The sequence below is a fragment of the Narcine bancroftii genome, chromosome 2 (assembly GCF_036971445.1).
Source record: "Narcine bancroftii isolate sNarBan1 chromosome 2, sNarBan1.hap1, whole genome shotgun sequence".
NCBI classification, from domain to species: Eukaryota; Metazoa; Chordata; class Chondrichthyes; order Torpediniformes; family Narcinidae; genus Narcine; species Narcine bancroftii.
In genome coordinates this window covers 93,718,093-93,740,056 of record NC_091470.1, presented here as the reverse complement: position 1 = coordinate 93,740,056, position 21,964 = coordinate 93,718,093, and the positions used below count along the sequence as shown (strand labels likewise).

Genomic DNA, 21,964 nt, shown 5'->3' with positions numbered 1-21,964 from the left:
TTGTTGCTGATGAGGCCGACGACGTTCGTGTCATCTACAAACTCATGACTCTGTGGAGGCTGGATCTGGTGATGCCGTCATGGATCAGTAGCGTGAAGAGGAGCAGGGTGACCATGGAATGGCTTGACACAATCGTTTTTTAAGTTCTTTGTTTGGGGCGTGGGCATCACTGCAAGGATACCTCTGTGGTGCTCGATAAAGAGTTTAAGAGTTCAGGTTCAGAAACTAAAAAGGAGCCACGATATTGTTACAAATCAAGGTGAAGTGGGCAGTATTTATATCTGTGTGATGAGAGCTCATACTTTCCACTGTTTCTCAAACTTATTTCGAGTTTGGAATCTCATAAATAAGTTGGAATAGAGAGCAGTACAATTTACTAAGTCCTTAGGAAATGCACGGGTAGTGGCAGCATTTGGTTTTGCTCTCTGGTCTTTAGCCTCTGGAGAACGACTTGAATCCAAAGCTGTAACACTGAGGAGAGAATGCTGGTTGTTGGATTCCAGATGAGACTTGCAAATTCTAAGGCTTATTACAGGAAATATTTAATATACTAAACACACACAGTTATATTGGAGGAACTCAGCTGGTACCGTAGCGTCCACCAATGTTTCAGGCCTAAACCCTTCAAGTTTTAAGCAAAAAGCAGGCAGGTGTGTGAATAAAGACTGGGAGAGAAAAGGGGAATAATGGGAGAGGCAGGAATCCAGACCAACAGTAGGTATTCATAGGTTCCGATAAGAGGAAAAGTGAGAATTGATTTTGGCTCTCTGAAAGGAGACAGAGGGAAAAGGGAACAGAGAGAGAGAGAGATGGAGACAAGAGACAGAACAAGAGGGAAGGAGACAGGGAAGAAGAAGGGGATGGGTTGTTTTAATGGAATTTGGAAAAGTCGATATTAATGCCGTCTGGTTGGAGGGGGCCCAGACTGAAGATGAGGTGTTGTTCCTCCAATTTGCAGGGGGATCTTAGTCTGGCAGTGCATGAGACCATGGGCAACATATCCACAAGGGAATGGGATGGGGAACTGAAATAAGTGGCTACTGGGAGATTTACGCTATTGCAATGGAGAGAGCTGAGGTGCTCAACGAAGTGATCTCCCAGTTTATTCCCAGTCTCTCTGATGTAGGGGAGGCCACAACGGGAGCACCAGATGCAGTAGGTGACCCCTGCAGATTCACAAGTGCAGTGTTGCTTCACTTAGAAGGACAGTTTGGGGCCCCGAATGGTGGTGAGGGAGGAAGTGTGGGCCCAAGTGGAGCATCTCCTGCGGTCACAGGGGGAGGTGCCAAGGGACAAATGGTGGGGAGGGAGAAGAGAATCAGGGAGTCATGGAGGGAGTGGTCCCTGTGGAAGGTGGTGAGGGGAGGAGAGGGGAATATGGTGGGATTGAGTAGTAGGTGGTGGAAATGGCGGAGGAGGATGTGTTGGGTGCAGAGGCTGGTGGGGTGACCATATAACCATATAACCACACAGCACAGAACAGGCCAGTTCGGCCCTACTAGTCCATGCTGTAACAAATCCCCACCCTCCTAGTCCCACTGACCAGCACCCGGTCCATACCCCTCCAGTCCTCTCCTATCCATGTAACTATCCAGTCTTTCCTTAAATGTAACCAATGATCCCGCCTCGACCACATCTGTCGGAAGCTTATTCCACATCCCCACCACCCTTTGCGTAAAGAAATTTCCCCTCGTTCCCCTTATAATTTTCCCCCTTCAATCTTAAACCATGCCCTCTAGTTTGAATCTCTCCCACTCTTAATTGAAAAAACCTATCCATGTTTACTCTGTCTGTCCATTTTAAAATCTTAGACACCTCTATCAAGTCCCCCCTCAATCTTCTACGCTCCAGAGAAAAAAGCCCCAGTCTGCACAACCTTTCCCTATAACTCAAACCTTGAAATCCTGTCAACATTCTCGTGAACCTTCTCTGCACTCTATTTTGTTTATATCTTTCCTATAATTTGGTGACCAAAACTGTACAGTACTCCAAATTTGGCCTCACCAATGCCTTGTACAATTTCATCATTACCTCCCTACTCTTGAATTCAATACTCCGATTTATGAAGGCCAACATTCCAAATGCCTTCTTCACCACACCATCTACCTGAGTATCAGCCTTGAGGGTACTATTTACCACAACTCCTAAATCCCTTTGTTGCTCTACACATCTCAATAGCCTACCATTTAATTCATATGACCTATTTAGATTTGCCTTTCCAAAATGTAACACCTCACACTTATCTGTATTAAATTCCATCAGCCATTTCTCAGCCCACACCTCCAGCCTTCCTAAATCACCTTTTAATCTACGGTAATCTTCCTCACTGTCCACAACACCACCAATCTTTGTATCGTGTGACAGGTGAGGACAAGAGGAATCCTGTCCTTGTTCCGCGTCAGGGCAGAGGTGCAGATATTTAATGTCCAATTAGATGTCTGGATATTTTATGAATCAGAGTTAACACAGTGCAAATTTTTTGAAAACTTTGCATCTGTTATTTCTCTGAGTACTTTAACTGTTACACAGGTTCCATTGCCAATTCTAAGAGGCACTTAGGAACTACAGTCCTAGTTACACGATGCATCAGTTGTGGAGCAAGTTACGAGATGCAAAACTTTCCTTCCAGCATTTTTAATAGTCTTTCCTCGAAACGACATGGTGACAACAACCTGGCCAAGTGTTCTAGCACCATGCATTAAAAAACAGTGCATTGTTGATTTCCCATTTTTTGTTGGCAAGTGAAGGATGCATTGTGTCAAAACATCCTTGTCAGTCTTTCATTGCCACACTCTGTTGACACTTCGTCGAATGTCTCTTGGTATCAATTAGTACAAACCCTGCTGCTGATCTCAATGCACCAACCACAGCCTGGCAAGTCAGCCTGACTGCTGTTTACATTCTTCTCTTATATTTCCTCTCGCGATTTAAAATTTTAAAATTTAATTTTAATTTTAAATTTAGACGTACAACATGGTAACGTGCCCTTTTGGCCTATGAGCCTGTGTCTCCCAATTTGCACCCAATTGACATAAAACCCCCAGTACATTTTAAAGGGTGGGAGGAAACCGGAGCCCCCAGGGAAAGCCCACACAGACACGGGGAGAATGTAGCAACTCCTTACAGACATTAAGGGATTCGAATCCTGCTCGCTGGCACTGTAACAGTGTTACGCTAACCATGCTGGCCCTTCACTTCCCGCAGCACAATACAGGTGAACCCAGCCATCCCTTTTAATCATGGCCTTTTTACTGAAAACCAACAAAGTAGCACCCTGAGACTACTCCATTATTCCCAGCTACAGTATTCAGGTGGCCTGGCCTGCTTTCAACATTCTAATGTTTTAAAATCTTCATTTTAATTTCAATACTTTTCATGACTCACCACTCACCTCTGTATTCTCCTTCAGTTTTACAACCTGCAGAGAACTCTTTATGCCTTCAATCAGGTGGTTGTCTGATTTTCCTTTGACCACTGATGGGAGCTATTCCCCCACCTGCCTGGCTCTCAAGCCCTCTCAACCTGTTCTTGGTCTGAGTCTGAAGATCATTCAAATCCAAGCATGCACACTAAAATACAGACAGCCTCCTGCAAGAGAGTACTACATGAAGTGATCCACATGTATACTACTGCACCCCGTGAGGCAGTCCACATTTAGGGCGGCACCGCTGGCACAGAGGTCAGCGCAACACTGTTACAGCACCAGCGACCGGAACTGGGGTTAGATATCCCGCACCATCTCCCCGTGTCTGTGTGGCTTTGTACCACCATTTGAAACATACCAGGAGTTGTAATTCAATTGGGTGTAATTGAGCACCGCAGTCTCGTGGGCTGAAAAGGCCTGTTACCGTGCTGAATGTCTAAATTTGAAATTTAGATTTGAACAATCACGTCAGTGGAGATGTTTTTCCAGTAATGTGTCAGGTTGTGTTGGTGGAATGAGGAGAGGTTGTGGCACGACTTTTGGGAAGATTAGAGTGGTTCTCACTTAAGCAGATTATTTGGTCTTTATAACAACATTCGTTGTGGGAGCTTGTCATGCTCAAATTAACTATTGCATTTCTTAAACAATATCAGTGATCACATTTTAGAAAGTATTTAATTGGATTTAAAGTAGATAAGGGTACCACGAAAGGGACATGAATGGTTAAAATAATCTTTCCTTCTTCCTTCTTCTAAAGCACCTCTTAAACCAGTGGTTCACAAGATCACAAGAAAAAGGAACTAAAGCAGGCCAGGATGAGGACCAATGCCAGATCATCAGAGATCTCCTCCTTCTTCAAACAACGTGGCTTTCCCTCTACAGCCATCAAATCGGCACTCACTTGCATTTCCTCCATCAACCGCACATCTGCCCTGGACCCCTCCACCCCCACTCGCAACAAGGTCAAGATTTCTCGACCTCAACTATCACCACACCAGCCTTCTCCTCCACCATTTCTGCCGACTATGTGATCCCACCACTAGACACATATTCCCCTCTCTTCCCCTCTCCACCTTCCAGAGGGTCCGCTCCCTCTGTGACCCCCTCATCCAGCAAGCATCTTGTCACGACCTACCTCTGTGACTGGAGCAAATGCTCCACTTACACCCACATCTCCCTCCCTCACCATCATTCTGGTCCCCAAACAGTCCTTCCAATTGAAGCAACATTGCACTTGTGAATCTGCAGGGGTCATCTACTGCATCCAGAGCTCCCTCTGTGCTCTCCTCTACATCGGAGATACTAGACACAGACTAAGAGATCACTTTACTGAGCACCTTCACTCTGCCTGCATCAGTGACAGGGATCTCTCAGTAGTCAACCATTTCAATTCTGCATCACACTCCCACAATCACACTTGTCTGTCCATGGTTTTATGTATTGTCCCACCAAGACCACTGTAAATTGGAGGTACAACACCTGATTTTCTGTCTGGACCTTCTCCAGCCAGGTGGCATTAACATCAATGTCTCCAGTTTTTGCTAAGCTGCTCTCCTCTATCCCCATCCCTCCTTCCCTTCCCCTTCCCAGCTCCCCCTCCATTCACCCAGCCATCCCTCCTCTCCTTGATATTTTCTGTTCTCTCCCTCCCTTCTCCACCTATCACTTCTTGCCTTTGCAACCACACCTTCCCCCCAAGTCTTTTATTCTGACACCTATCTACATTTTTCTCAGATCTCGATGAAGGACTCAAGCCAAAAACATCGGTTCTGTATTTTTACCTTTGCTAAATTAAGGACCTGCTGAGTTTCTCCAGCATCGTGCTTTTGCTCTATCTCTCCCTTCCCTGTCTCCTATCACACAAACATGATAAATTCTTACCTCATCCCTTATTACATCCAACTAACACCTTTTGTTGGTCTGGATTCCTCCCCGAGCCAGCGCTGCCCGAATTCTGAGACTTTCTGAGATTTCCTGCTCCTGGCTCATTCTGCTTATTCCTTGAAGAAGGGCTCAGGCCCGAAACATCTGCGAGATATCTTTTGCTTTTTTATGAATGGCAAAAGGCCAGTTGAGTTCCTCCAGCATTTCAGTGTATCTTTACTACAATCACAGCGTCTGCTGCCCATCTGACGACACTTGTGTGAAGAACCTTGCTATATTCATATTTCAGATTTATTGTCAGAGAATATACAGGACATCACGTACAACCCGGAAATTTTATTTCCTGTAGGCAGACAGAATTACCACGTATTGGTAGTGCAAAAGAAACTGAATACAATGTACACATGTAAATGAATAAAGAAATGTAAACAACTTGACTGTGCAGTACAGAGAGAAGTAAAATCAATAAATTCCAAAAGTCAGAATCCTTAAATGAGTCCCTGATTGAGTTTGTGGTTGAGGAGTCATATGGTGGAGGGGGAGCAGCTGTTCCTGAACCTGGTGGGGCGAGTCTTGTGGCACCGATACCTCTTTCCTGGTGGCAGCAGCGAGAACAGAGCATGTGCTGGGTGGTGTGGACCCTTGATGATTGCTGCTGCTCTTCGACGGCAATGTTCCCTGTAGATGTTCTTGGTGGTGAGAAGGGTTTTGCCTGTGACGTCCCGGGCCATGTCCACTACCTTTTGCAAGGCTTTACAGTCTGGCATTTTGGTTATGTTTGAGTAATCAATGCTTTCCTCTCTATATTCCTGCCCATATATTTATGTCAATAGTACAGTTTATGAGCATCTAATCTGTCATGTGGTTACAGCTGTGAACAATGATGTGCCCCAAATGCTTTCAGGACAGTATCATTTCTGAACATTAATTTTATTAAATCTCATTCTTTGCTTTGGGGCACATAAAACAGAAATTGTTCTTTGAATTGAATATGTAAAAGCCAAGGTCACTGTTTTACAGTCAACATTCTGTCTGTCAAAGACCTATTTATGGAACCTACTCACTGGTGATTTGCAATGAGAGCCCCACAGTTTAACACTCTGTAACAGGAGTGGTCCTTGACCCATGGGCAAGAGATCAAGTCACAAATTCGATAACACTGAATTCAATCAAGCTGCTAATGTGTATGCTGGAACAAGAGGTCACGATGGTAAAACTCAACCATCAGGGCCATATTGTTGGCTAGCGATTGGGACCGGGGATCAAATCCAACGCTATCTGTTCTCCCATGTGTCTGCAAAGCTTTTCCCCAGGGGCTCTGGTTTCCTCCCACCATTGGGTATAATTGGACGGCACGGGCTCATGGGCCAAAATGGCCTGTTACCATCCTGTATGTCTAAGTTTGAAATTTAAATTTAAAATCTACACACTGAGACATGGGGGAAAAATGCAGAAATGCTAGAAGAACTCAGCAGGACTCAGAGCTTCCAAGGGAGGTAAAGATATTTGACAAGCATTGCAGGCTTAATACCTTCCTCAAGGTATGAGCAGAAAACAGCCAAGGGCCTTACAGCCCGAAACATTGGTCATACAGTAAAATCCCTGGATTCCGGAATTCAAGCAGCTAGCAAAAAAATGAGGAAAATAAATTTAAATAAATAAGAATATAATAATAGGTAAAAAAAATACATGTTTAAAATTGTAAAAGTCAATGTTCTCTGAAGTGACACATAAACCTTGGTGAAGATGGGAGCAAATACTTAGCCAGTGGAGGGCCTTGGTCGTGCTTTGCTCTTAGCTGCTGTTTGAATAAAGTTGTGTGAAACAGCAATGGCATCACCCAGGTTAAAGAGCTGGTTGATGCCACTCGCCATTGGGGTGACTCTCTTAAAGTGTCTCCTTATCCCTGCTTTGTAAGAGTTTCCCTGGTCAGAGGCTTTATCTATAAACTTGGGGGAAGGAGGGGGTTAATTATCTAAAATGTTATTGTTCATCTTTCGGGCAAATCTGTGGAATGGGAGGAACCTGCAGATGCAACGGCGGTTAAATGTTTGCAAAGAGAGTGAGTGAAAATTAAATAAAATGTTTTAAGGTTTATATATTAATGCAAAGTGTAAGTACAATACAATATAATATTTTTGTCTTTTTTTTATTCTAATGTTGGTGTATTAGGCATTGTACGAGTAAGTCTCAAGCAACCAGAAAATACACTTATCCGGCATCTACCCATTGGCGCTGGATACCAGGGTTTTACTGTATATCTTTATCTTCTATGGATGCTGCGAGATCTGCTGAGTTCCTCCAGCTTTCTTTGTTTTTAACTACTATCGCAGAGTCTTTAGACTTTCATGATTCACTGTAAAATGGGGAGACAAGCAGACACTGCCCTGTGCAACAGTGATCCTCCATCAGTTTTATTGTTTGAAACAGCCCAAAGCCACATCTGTATGGAAAATTACTCCTGAGATTATTTCAAAGTGGGTCAGTGATTTATTTTCCCCCACATGGCCGAGAACATCGTAAGGCAACATGACAAAATCACATTGTTTTTTTTGTCGGAGTATTCAGCGCACCAAATAACATGACCTACAAATTGCAGTAACTAATCTTTGAATGTGTATCATTGGGCTTCAAGGCACTTCGGGGTGTCCTGGAGTTGAGGAAGGTGCAACAATGACTGCACTTCCTGAGAAGACTGAAGCAGGCAAGGCTACCGGCCACCATCATGTCAACGTTCTGCAGGAGCTCTGAGAGCATCCTGCTGGCTGCATTGCAGTGTGGTATGGTTTCTGCAGAGATATGGATCAGAGTTCAATCCTCAGGACCATAAGAGTGGCCGAGAGGATCACTGGAGTCTCTTTCCACTTCCTCTCCATCAATGTGATCTACTGGGATCGCTATCTGAAGTGGGCACTCAAAATCATTGAGGACCCCCTTCCACCAGTCATCTTTCAGCTGCTCCTGTCCGGGACGAGATCCAGGAGGATCAGAGCCAGCACCACCAGGCTGAGGAACAGCTTCGTCCCACAGGCAGTGAGAATGCTGAACGACCAAAGGAACTGCTCACACTCACCATCCAAGACTCTCATATACAAGAAACAATATTTATTTGTCCTCCATATGTATTGTGTGTCTGCTTGTGTGTTACATCTGGCAGTGTGTCTGCATGTTTTGCACAGAGGGCCAGAGGACACTGTTACGTCAGGAGGTACTTGTGAAATCAGATGACAATAAACTTGATTTCACTTGTTAAATATTCGTGGGAATGATCGAGTTGACTTGTCTACGACCAAGCAGAGTTGAAGCAAGGCTCGAGTCCGGTTTCATAAAGCCATTGCCCAACTTGTCCATGCTGATGAAGCTGACTACATAAGCTTTTAGCCCTTCTCATTTAAGACATTCCTTTCCATAAACCTGTTTTAATGTCCTTTAAATGTGTCAATTATATTAGCCCCACCATTTCCTCCGACAGCTCGTTCCATGACCCCACCACCCTCTCTGTGAAGAAAGTGCTCCTCAGGGTTCTTTAAAATCTTTCCTCTCTTACCTTAATCTACGCCCTCCTGTTTTAGACACCCCGGCATGGGGAAAACAACTGCGACTAATCACATTATCTGTGGCCCCTGTGATGTTATTCCCTCCTCTAATGTTCCCCCTCAGGATCCAACACTCCTGAGAGGAGAGTCTGAACTGATCCAATTCAAGCCAGGCAGCAAGTTTAGCATAGTGGTTGATGTTACACTATTACAGCTCCAATTCGAATCCAGCGCTGTCTGCAAGGAGTTTGTACAATCTCCCTCTGTGTGGTGATATGTACACACCGCTGTGTACGAGTGGCTGGCCCACCCATCGATGACTCACTCCCCAGTAGCTCCTCCCCTTGTGACCTGGCCATAAACATCGACCACCCTCCCCTATCCATTCATTCGAGCGCATGGTGTCGGACCAGCTACAATCTAAAGTGTATTAAAACCTAATAGTCTACCTCTCAGACTTTGGAGTCATTGATAGAGTGCATCAATTTAATGCACTTTCATTTTCCACATGGGATGGACAAGCTGCTGAGACCCGACAGACTAGACATCGATCCACAGGCCCCTGGAGCTGCTGAACGGTACGAGCAGTGGATCACCTGGTTCTTAAACTTTCTGTAAGTCGCAACAGGCCTGGTGGACTCGGATGAGAAGAGACTCAAAGTCCTGCAAGCAAGGGTGGACCAACGAGTGTACCAAACAATCAGGAACTGCATGTCCTACCAAAAGGCCATGGGTGAATTCCTCAACCTCTACCGGTCCTGAATGAATGATACGTGCTGGCCTCGAAGAAACAGTAGCCGGGTGAGTCCATGGACGATTTCCTTTGGGCCCTGTATGTCTTGGGGAGAGAAGGCTGGAGCACTGTTTTGGCCCTCGTACCTGCAGCCCAGTGTGTGGAGGAGTTGCTCCAGGGTGAGGTCTGACTACATCCATCAGCGTCTGCTTGAGGAGGACAAGCTGCCTCTGAAGAGGGTCTTCCAGCTCATTAGGACTCACGATTCTGCCCAGTGCAATGCCAAAGCAATTGCTGTCAGTATGACCCACGCGTGGGTCATGGGCACTGCCATTTTGGGACCTGGCATCACAGACTGTCTCAGTGTAAGCAGGCCAGACCTCCAACCACTCCCGCCACCATCAGACACCCGAAGTGCCACTACTGTGGCCACCTAAAGCATACCCAACGACTCTGCCCGGCAAAGGAAGCCACTTGTTTGGGATTCAGCGCGTCTGTAAGTCAAAACCCACCTGAGCAAGTAGCACTGCGTGCACCACCCGGAGGTGAGCCATCAACCCTGACACTGCTTCCCACCCCAAATGGCTCTTCTGGGTGCGTGACCCAGGAGTCAGTTATCCAAAGTCTATTCTGCCTTCTGGTGCCTGGATTACGACACTTCTGCCTTCTTCCCCCTCCTCGCTCAATACGACCACGTGGTCAACATGGGGGCCACCATCTAACCTACCAGACCCCCCCTCTGACAGTGATGACAATCCAATCTTGGCTTCCGTGGTACTGAACCAAGGCAGTCCTCATCCGATCGCCCACTCAATGATGGAGATTGAGGTAAATAGAAAAGGAATGAACTGCCTGTTTGACAGTGGGAGCATGGAGAACTTCATCCATCCACTGCCCATAACTCTGTCTCTCTGTTAGACCTATGAGTTGCACCATTTCTATGGTCACAAAGAACCAATCTGCTGAGATCTGTGGATATTGTGTAGCATTATTAACGGTTGTGGGGGGGGGGGGGCGGGGGGTGGGCAAACACAATGATAACTTTCATTTGCTTGTGATGCCACAGCTCTGCATGCCAATCCTCCTGGGCCTCAACTTCCAGAGCCAGTTCACGAGTGTCACAATGGCGTTAGGAGGACCACAACCGCCGTTAACGGTATACATCCCCGACTCATAGCTCCCTCCCCCACACCCCAGCAGCCACCCCTTGCCTGTGGCCACTCCACCCTCCGCATACTCCCTCCGTTATTATTCGACAATCTGACCCTGGACTGAAAGCCTATTGCGACAAATTTATTCAGTCCAAGTTGCAGTGACTCCTGGTGGAGGGGATCGTAGCCCACAGTTCGAGCACACGGAGAGCCCAAGTCGTGGTGGTCAGGGGCAGGAGTAAACCCCGTATGGGAATCGACTGCAGCCAGGAGATCAACTGCTTCATGCAGTTCAACACCTACCACCACCCCAGGATCACCAACCTAGTCAATAAGATCACCCAGTGTAGTATTGACCTGAAGTTGGCATATCACCAACTCCCCCTCTCCCAGGGGACTGCCAATATACCGGATTCAAAGTGGATGGAAGGCTCTACCACTTCCTCTGGATGCCCTTGGTGTCACAAATGGTGTCTCTGTGTTCCAGAGGGAGATGGATTGTATGGTAGACAGGCATAAACTGATGGCCTCTTGCCCCTACCTTGACAATGTCATCATCTGCGGCCATGACCAGCAGGACCATGATGTGAATCTTGCAAAATTCCTCCACACTGCTAAGTCCCTGAATTTGACTTACAACAAGGAGAAGTATGTGTATAGCACTACTCACCTGGCCCCCCCTTGGATGCATCATGGCACATGGTGTCATTGCCCCCGACCCCAACTGCATGCGTCCTCTCATGGAGCTCACAGTCCCACGCAACCTCAAGGAGCTCAAAAGGCCCATGGGGTTCTTTTTGTACTATGCCCAATGGGTGCCTAATTACACCGATAAAGCCTACTCCCTCTTAAGGGCCACAACCTTCCCCTTATTACCAGAAGCCCGGGCTGCTTTCACCCAGATCAAAGGAGACATCGCTAAAGCCATGACGCATGCCGTGGGTGAATCCATCGCTTTCCAGGTGGAAAGTGATGCTTCCAACTTTGCGCTGGCCGCCACTCTCAACCAGACGGGCAGGCCAGTGGCATTTTTTCCTGCACCCTCCATGGCCCCGAGACATGATACTCCTCTGTCCTGTATTATACCAGTGGAGCTATACAGGTCACAGAGGTAGAGGAAACCAGCCGACCTGCTGAACCTCGAGGACTTTACCCCAGTCGGGTTTGGTTTTCAAAGTGGGGGGGGGGGGGTGTGGAAGTGGTGGATATGTATCTACTGCTGTGTACGAGTGGCTGGCCCGCTCACTGATGACTTGCTCTCCAGTAGCTCTTGGGGATAAAGGCAATAAAAGTTGATCTCCCTTCCCCCTATCCATGCATTTGAGCACATGGAGATGGGTCAGCTACAATCTAATGTGTATTAAAGCCTATTGTCTCCCTTTCAGTCTTTGGAGTCATTAGTAGAGCATATTACATGTCTGTGTGTGTTTCCTCTGGTGGCTCCCACTTCCCGCCACAGTTCAAATAGGTCAAATAGTTGTAATTGGCCGGCATGGGCTTGTGAGTCGAAAAGGCCTGTTACTGTGCAGTATGTCTATATATTTTTTTATTTTTAAAAATAGCCACTTTTTTCCCCTTTAACAGAGCAAATGGTTGCTCTGGTAAAATTAATTTTACAAATGTAAAGTTTTATGCCTTCAAATTGAAATGATTCATGGAGAATACAATGGAGATTCACAACCTGAACCAGAAGCCCATTCACAAAGCAATGAACTGAGGAGGCCTTCCCTCAATTCAAATTTTAAATGTAGACATACATCACAGAAAAGGCCATTTCAGCCCATGAGCCCCTGCTGCCCAATTACACCCAATTAAGTTACAACCCCTGGTACATTTTTGAAGGGTGGGAGGAAACTGGAGCCCTCGGGAAAACCCATGCTGACACGGGGAGAACGTACAAACTCCTTACAGACAGCATGGGGTTCAAACTCAGATCCTGACTGCTGGCGTTGTAAAAGTGTTGCAGTAACCGCTAGGCCAACCATACTGCCAAATCTAATTCCTTGTATTGGAAGCAGATTCTACACTGGGTTTAAATGAGAATTAGATCAGGACACGAAGGGAAATGCTTGCAATGCTGTGAAGAAAGAAATGGAAATAAGACCCATTGAAGGAGCAAGCAGGAAGGTTCATAGGAGTACTGATGGTCCTGTTCTGAAGGGTCTAAGACTTTCCTAACGTGACTGCAGCAGCTGAATGTGACGCTCACCAAAATCATCTGGCACAATTATAGACAGCAAACCCAAGAATGGAAACAATAAAATGCCCTGCCCACTCGTGTGTACATTCTACCACTAGTATAGTTTAGCCGAGATGATCTTACCCCTACATCAAGCCAAGCCACTGAAAGTGGGTGAGATACAAACCAGAAGTCATGGGTTAAGGGTGAAAGGGGAAAGGTTTAGAGGGAACACGAGGGGGACCTTCTTCACACAGAGAGTGGGGGGAGTGTTGAACGAGCTGCCAGCTGAAGTGGTGAATTTTATCATTGAAGAAGAATTTAGACAGGAGGGCTATGGACTGTGAACAGGTCAGTTGGACCAGGTAGAATAATAGTTTGGCACAGAAGAGAAGGGTTGAAGGGACTGTTTTTGGTGCTGAATGTACTATGGTTCTATATAAAGGACCCTGTTTGGCCTGCTGAGTGTCTCCAGCATTGTGTTTTTACAGACTTCTGTGTTTTGCTCCTATTAAACTAGCCAATGGTTTGGCACAGACTAGAAGGGTCAAAGGGGCCTGTTTCTGTGCCATAATGTTCTACGGTTCTATCTAACCACAGAATGTCCACATTTTCCATTACTTCCAACCTGCTCAAATCACCACAATTCCACCTCAGTTTTTGATCCTGTTACTCTCTTGTGTCTGAAGTGAAGGTATTGGGAGTTGGATGAGCCGTTATACCTGCAGATCGGGACACAAGGTGAGAATGTTGGCATCATCTGCTGTGGTGATCTCCTTCATGTTGTGGGATGGCTGAGCACTCTGGACTGTTCTTTCAGTCTTCAGGAGCGATGTAGCCAAGGTAGCGATGTTGCTTTTCCACACATTCACGTCAGTCCCATTGCCGAAGGCTTGCATTGCATTTCCTTAAAAAAACACACATACATGCATTTTAATAAGAGTGAATTGTTCATGAACTGAGTAGCATTTGCCAGTCTTTACCCATACAGCAACAAGACTAACAAGCCAAAGGCACATCGTACTTAAGGATACTTAATAGTGTGAAGAACAGAGGGACCCTGGGGTCCAAATCCATCATCCCTCAAGGTTGCCGTGCAGGTTGATAGGATACTTAAGAAGGCCTTTGGAATGCTGGGGGATCGAGTTCAGAAGTCATGAGGTCATGTTGCAACTCTACAAATCTCTGGCGAGACCACACTTAGAGTATTGCATTCTGTACTGGTTGCCTCATTATATGGAGGATGTGGAACCCATGGAGATGAGGCAGAGGGGATTTACCAGGATGTTGCCTGGTTTGGAAAGTAAGTCCTATGAGGAAAGGTCAGCAGAGCTGGGACATTACACTTTGGAGCTTAGAAGGATGAGAGGAGACTCTGGTAGAGGTCCACAAGGTTCTGAGAGGCAAAGATAAGGTGGACAGCCAGCTCCTTTTCCCCAGAGCAGGAATGGAAAACTGCAGGGCACATCTCTACAAAGTGAAGGGAGGGAAGTTTAGGGGAGATGTCAAGGGTATGTTTTTTACAGAGAGGTGTGGGTGCCTGGAAAGCCTTGCCAGTGATGGTGGTGGAAGCTGAAACATCAGGGGCATTTAAGAGACTCTTAGACAGGAGCATAGATGAAGGTAAAATAGAGGGTTATGAGGTAGGAAGGGTTTAGTACTTTATTTTTGTAGGAATATATAGTTTGACACAACAGCAGGGGCTGAAAGACCTGCACTGTGCTGTAAAGTACTTCTAACCTTGAGCCATCTGGGGACTTAATTGGGCAAATGACCAAGAGGCAGGTTTCAAGGAGGGCTACAAAATAAAGAGACAAGGGTGGAGAGAAATTTATTGACGGAATTCCAGTGTTGAACTCCTCAGCCGCTGTCAGTGGCAGAGAAATTGAAATCAGGAAATAGCAAGAATCTAGAAAAGGAGGAAAGCAGATTTGGAGGAGGTCAAGAGGCAACAATGAATGAGACCATGGTGAGATTTGAAGGCAAGGATGTCATATTAAAATTGAAGGCCGGGAGCCAGATTGAGCACAGTGTGGTTTTGCACAGACAGTTTGTTAGGATATGAATTTAAAAATAAGTTTTGTATAATCTTCAGTTTAAGAAGAATAGAAAATTCAAACACATGGTTACTCCTGATCTTTTATTCAAACCTATTTGGCTTTTATGCTTTGTTACAACTTTATATGGGTTGTTTGATGACAGGAGTAATGAAGCTTAGCTAGATTGCATGAAGCAGTGGTCAGGAAACAGTTGGAGTGCTGTGTGGGCAACCAATTATACAGAGGACATAGGGGCCGGGAGAGCCTTCCTGTTGCTGAGCGCAAACATTTAATCAATTCCCCAGAGAGTTCTGCTTGGCTGCAGGCTTGTTAATCAGGATTACATTGCCATAGCAACAGGTGGACTTCTGTCCATTGAAATGTGTTCACGGAATGAGAATTACTGATGGGCCAGATAGGGGGCAGGAGAGATTGTCCGATAGGCAATATATCATTTCCCCTCAAACTGCCACCCCAGCACTTCTGTGCATTAAACTACAATCACAGCGTCTACAGACTTTCTTGCTTAGCCCCGGGTAATGAATGGGCTTTAGTTATCTTGGCCTCCAAATGTCAACTTTATCCTTACATCAGGAAAATACATGAACATTACTTGTATGGTAAGCTTACCTTCACAGTATTGTAACGAATGGCATCAAACTCTCAGAAGACGAGAGAAAGAACAGTGGCTAAAAGTGGGGAGAGAGGAGATACAAATGGCTCGGAGACAGGAACAGAATTAAATGTAAAAACACAGCAAAATGCTGGAGGCACTCTGCCAGTCTTACATCACCCATGGGTGACATGTTCCTGAGCATTACGGTTGGTTTTACTACAATCACAACCCCTTCAGTCTTTCAGGTTTCAAAAGTAAATATGTATGTCAGACGTTTTTAAATGTGATAATATTAGGGGAGCTCAATCACATATAGACTTGTCGACAAGTCGAGCCTTCATAACTCAGTGATGACCTGTACAGAAACAGTTGGCATTATTAATTGACGAGTCTCTGGGCAGGCAAAGAGGAGAGAGTGTAAGATGCCAAAACATGGCAGACACTCACTGTTCCATGACAGCTTTGAGATTCAATCTCAAACAATATGAATCACATCACATAATAATTTAAAAAGATGCCCCAACACTTCCTTTACTAGGGTGCAGTTGTGCAGACAACCATTCACTGCGGTATCAGTTCAGAGATTAAAGTGTAAGTAAATGATTCCAGCAGTTGGGAGCTGCCTAGTCTGGATTCAAAGATACCACTTTTAAGGTTGTAACAATCAATGAGGGAAGTAAATCATTTCACCACACTCACTGAGACAGGTAAAAGACAACACCTCACAAAATTGAGATAGGTGAATGACAACATCACACTCACTGACACAGGTAAACAAAAATACCCTCCTCACTAAGACAGGTGAACAACACCCCACTCACTAAGACAGGTAAACAACAACACTCTCCTCACTGAGACAGGTAAATGACAACACCCCACTCACTAAGACAGGTAAATGATAACACCCTCCTCACTGAGACAGGTAAACAGCAACACCCTCCTTACTGAGATAGATGAACGATAACACCCCACTCAGAGATAGGGAAACATCAACACCACACTCACTGAGACAGGTGAAAAACAACAACCCACTCAGTTGAGAAGTTAAAAAAACACTCCACTCTGAAACAGGTAAATGATAACGCAACTCACAGAGACAGAAAAACAGCAAAACCCCACCCAATGAGGCAGGTGAATGTAAACAAACCACACACAAAGACAGGTAAATGACAACACCGCACTCACTGAGACATGCGAACAACAACACATTCACTGAGACAGGTAAATGACAACAACCCATCCACTGAGATAGGTGAATGACATCACTCCACTCACTGAGAGAGATAAATGACAACATCCCACTCACTGAGTCAGGTGAACAAAAACGCCCCACTTACAGTGAGAAGAATATAATAACACCTCACTCAATGAGACAGGTAACTGACCCCACCCCAATCACTGAGACAGGTGAATGACAACACCCCCCTCACAGAGACCGGTGAACATAAACACCCCACTCACAGAGACAGTTAAATGGCAACACTGCACTCAATGAGATAGGTAAACGACGACACCCCACTAAATGAGACAGGTATACGACAATATCCCACTCACTGAAGCATTGAAATGACAACACCATACTTAACGAGACAGGTAAATATCAACACCCCACTCTCTGAGACAGGTGAAATTCAAAACCCCACTTAGAAAAGTGAACAACAACTCACTACTCACTGAAACAAGTGAACAACTGCACCCCACTCACTGAGACAGGAAAACAGCAACATCCCACACCGAGATAGGTGAATGACAACATCCCACTCACTAAGACAGGTGAATGAAAACACACTACTCACTGAGAAAGGTAAGCATTAACAACCCATTCAAAGTGACAGTTAAACGAAAACACTCCACTGGATGAGATAAGTAACCAACACCCCACTCAATGACAAAGCTGAATGGCAACACCCCACTAACAGTGACAGGAATATAACAACACCTCACTCAATGAGATAGGTAAATGACAACACCTGACTCACTGAGACATGTTAATGGCTACACCCCACTCACTGAAACAGGTAAATGACAACATCCCACACACTCAGATAGGTAAACGACAATACCCCACTCACTGAGATTGGTAACAACAACACCCCACTCAAGAACGCAGGTAAAAGACAACAACCTTCTTACTGAGATAGGTAAACGGTAACACCCCACTCATTGAGACATGTAAATGGCAATCAACACTCACTGAGTCAGGTAAATCACAACACCCCACTCACTGAGACATAAATGGCAACACCACACTCACTGAGATAGCTGAACGACCACACCCCACTCACAGAGACAGGTGAGCAGAAACACCCCACTCACTGAGATAGATAAATGGCAACAGTGCACTCATTGAGATAGGTGAACGACGACACCCTACTAAATGAGACAGTTGAATGACAATATCCCACTCACTGACACATGTAAATGACAATACCTTGCTCACTTAGACAGTTGAATGACAACATCCCACACACAGAGACATTTGAAAAACAATACCCAAATCAGTTAGACAAATGAACGACAACACACCACTCACTGAAATAGGTGAATGACAACATCCCACTAACAGAGAGAGGTGAACGACAACACACCCGTCACTGAAGCAGGAAAATAATAACACCCCACTCAATGAGACAGGTTAATGGATGCACCCACTTACTGAGACGGGTAAACGACAATACCCCACTCACAGAGACAAGTGAGGATCAACACCGCACTCACTGTGCCAGATAAATTGCAACACCCTACACACCAAGACAGGTGAATGACAACATCCCATACACTGAGATAGGTGAAAATCAACACCCCACTTAGTTAGACAAGTGAACAACAACATACCACTCACTGAAACAGGTGAATGACAACATCCCACTAACAGAGAGAGGTAAACAACAAGATGCCACTCACTGAGACAGGAATATAACAACACCCCACTCAGTGAGACAGAAAAACTGATACACTTCACTCACTGAGACAGTAAATGACAAAATCCCACACACTGTGACTGTTAACAACAACACCCCACTCTTGAACGCAGATAAATGACATCAACCTACTTACTAAGATAGGTGAATGACAAAATCCCAGTCACTGAGACAGGTGAACGACATCTCTCCACTCACTTAGACTAGTAAATGGCTACACCCTACTAACTTAGACAGGTAAACAACAATATCCCACACACTGAGACAGGTAAACGGCAACACCCCACTCACTGAGACAGATAAATGGCAACACCGCACTCACTGAGACAGGTAAACGACAACATCCCACACTGAGATAGGTGAACGACAACCCCCACTCAGAGAGACAGGTAAGAATCAACACCCCACTCACCGCGACAGATAAATGGCAACACCGGAGTCACTGAGACAGTTGAACGACCACACCTCACTCACATAGACAGGTAAGCATCAACAGCCTACTCAATGAAACAGGTGGAAAACCACACCCCACTCAGTTAGACAAGTGAACAACAACACATCACTCAAGAAAACAGGTGAACGACTACAGCCCACTCACTGAGACAGGAAAACAACAACACCCCACTTACTGAGATAGGTGAATAGCAACACCCTACTCACTGAGGCAGGTAACAGCAATACCCCACACATGGATATAGGTAAATGACAACACTCCCTGAGACAGGTAAATGGCAACACTGCTCTCACTGAGACAGGAAAGCAACAACAACCCACTCACAGAGACTGATAAATGGCAGCACCCCACTCACTGAGACAGGTAATAACAACACTCCACTCACTGAGGCAGATGAACAACAACAACACACCCAGAGAGACAGGTGAATAACAATATCCCACAAACTGTGACAGGTGAAAAAAAACACCCCACTCAGATAGAAAAGTGAACAACAACACACCACTCACTGAAACAGGTGAACAACAACAACCCACTCACTGAGAGAGGTGAACAACAACATGTCATTCACTGTGACAGAAAAATAACAACACCCCTCTCACTGAAACTGGTAAACATTAACAGCCCACTCACTGAGAATTAAATAACAACATTCCACTAATGGATATAGACAAATGGCAACACCCCACTCACTGAGACAGGAAATTGACAACTCACTACTCACTGAGACCGGTGAACATTAACAGTTAAAAAAACAACACCCTACTCATGGATACAGGTAAACCGTAACACTACACTCACTGAGACATTTATTCAAAAACAACCAATTTATCGAGACAGGGAAATAACAACACCCCACTCACTGAGACAAGTAAATGACAACATGTCATTCACTGAGACAGGCAAAAGTCAACCCCCACTCACTGAGACAGGTGAATGGCAGCACCCCACTCACTGAGACAGTTAAGCATCAGACAGATAAAGGATAACACCCCGCTCACTGAGACTGGTAAACGACAACATTAAACATACTAGGACAGGTAAGTAACAACACCCCACTCACTGAGACAAGTAAATGACAACATGTCATTCACTGAGACAGGCGAAAGTCAACCCCCACTCACTGAGACAGGTGAACAGCAGCACCCCACTCACTGAGACAGTTAAGCATCAGACAGATAAAGGATAACACCCCACTCACTGAGACTGGTGAATGACAACACCCCACTCGCTGTGATAGTTAAAAGACAACACGCTACTTACTGAGACAGATAAATGGCAACACCCCACTTGCCAAGACAGGTAAATAACAACATCCCACTCACTGAGACAGGTATCAACCACACCCTACTCATAGAGACAGGTAGGTAACATCACCCCATTTACCGAGACTGGTGAATGACAACATCCCACTCACTGAGACAGGTAAACGGCAACACCCCACTCACTGAGACTGGTAAATGACAACATCCAACATACTGAAACAGGTAAATGGCAACATCCCACTCACTGAGTCAAGTAAATGACAACATGCCATTCACTGAGACAGGTGAAAGTCAACCCCCACTCACCGAGACAGGTAAACGACCACTCCCCACTTAATGAGACAGGTGAACGATAACACTGCACTCACTGAGACAGGTAAACGACAACATCCTACTAACTGAGACAGCTGAACTACAACACCCCCCTCACTGAGACAAGTAAATGACAACATGTCATTCACTGAGACAGGTGAAAATCAAACCCCACTCACTGAGACAGGTGAATGACAACATCCTACCAACTGAAACAGCTGAACTACAACACCCCACTCATTGAGACAGGTAACAGCAATACCCCACACACTGAGGCAGGTGAATGACAACACCCCACTTACTGAAACAGGTAAACATCAATGCCCCACTCATGGATATAGGTAAATGACAACATCCCACTCCCTGAGACAGATAAATGGCAACACCCCATTCACTGAGACAGCTGAATGACAACACCCTACTCACTGAGACAGGTAAATGGCAATGACCCCACTCACTGAGACCGGTAAACGACAACATCAACACACTATGACAGGTAAACAGCCACACCCCACTCACTGAGTCAGGTAAATGACAACTCCACACTTAATGAGACAGGTGAATGACAACACCCCAGACACTGAGACAGATAAATGGCAACATCACACTCACTGAGACTGGTAAACGACAACACCCCACTCAGTAAGACAGGTTAACGACAACACCCCATTCATTGAGACAGGTAAACATCAACACCCCACTCACTGTGCACTCACTGAGACAGGTGAATGGCAATCCTCTTTCTCTGAGACAGGTAAACAACAACACCCCTCTCACTGAGAGTAGAGAATGACAACATCCCACTCACTGAGACAGAAAAATGACAACACCCCACTCACTGAGACAGGTAAATGACAACACACCACTAAATGAGACAGGCGATCGACAACACTATACTTACTGAGGCAGATGTTCTCTTTAAAATAGTTCAGAAACTTGTCACATTCTTCCTTCTGGTTTCCGCTGCCGCTACATGTACACCAGGGGGACACTACAATGTCTCTTGTCCCCACATAATTTGGGGTCATGTCACTTCCTGTACAGATAAAACGAAGAGGATTGAGACACATCACAAAATATATCGAAACTTACTTATATGGTTCCCCAGGATGTCCACAAATCTGCAGAGGTTTTTGCAGAATTGTTTACATGTAATCACTGCATGAAAGAAAAACAACAGCAAGTTGTCAATGTTACGAGCCCAAAGGACTCAAAAACCAGAAGCAACAGAAATCCAGCAAGACAATGGCTTCTTTGTTGAGATTAACACATATCCTTAGATTTCCTGGAAAGTAGGGGTATTGGTTTTGTTTCTTAATGGTAACCTTGATGTGCTGGCACCAGGAGAGGTTCTCCACCACTGGACCACGAAGATCTTTCTCACTCAAAACGTTTGTGTGTATTTTAGGGATTTTGGGCACTGATCATGAAAATCACCATAAAATTCTCC

General features: G+C 45.4%; 1 protein-coding gene across 2 annotated transcripts in view; it reads right to left on the bottom strand.

The window, feature by feature from the left end:
- Window positions 1-21,964, bottom strand: part of LOC138753905 (GDNF family receptor alpha-2-like) — an 888,944-nt gene that overhangs the window by 11,248 nt on the left and 855,732 nt on the right. For both annotated transcript variants that reach the window (XM_069917452.1, XM_069917451.1), the window contains exons 6-7: window positions 21,416-21,550; window positions 13,630-13,814 (exon numbers count right to left, since the gene is read on the bottom strand). In XM_069917452.1, coding sequence (XP_069773553.1) covers window positions 13,630-13,814; window positions 21,416-21,550 — 320 coding nt within the window. The remainder of the gene's footprint in view (window positions 1-13,629; window positions 13,815-21,415; window positions 21,551-21,964) is intronic.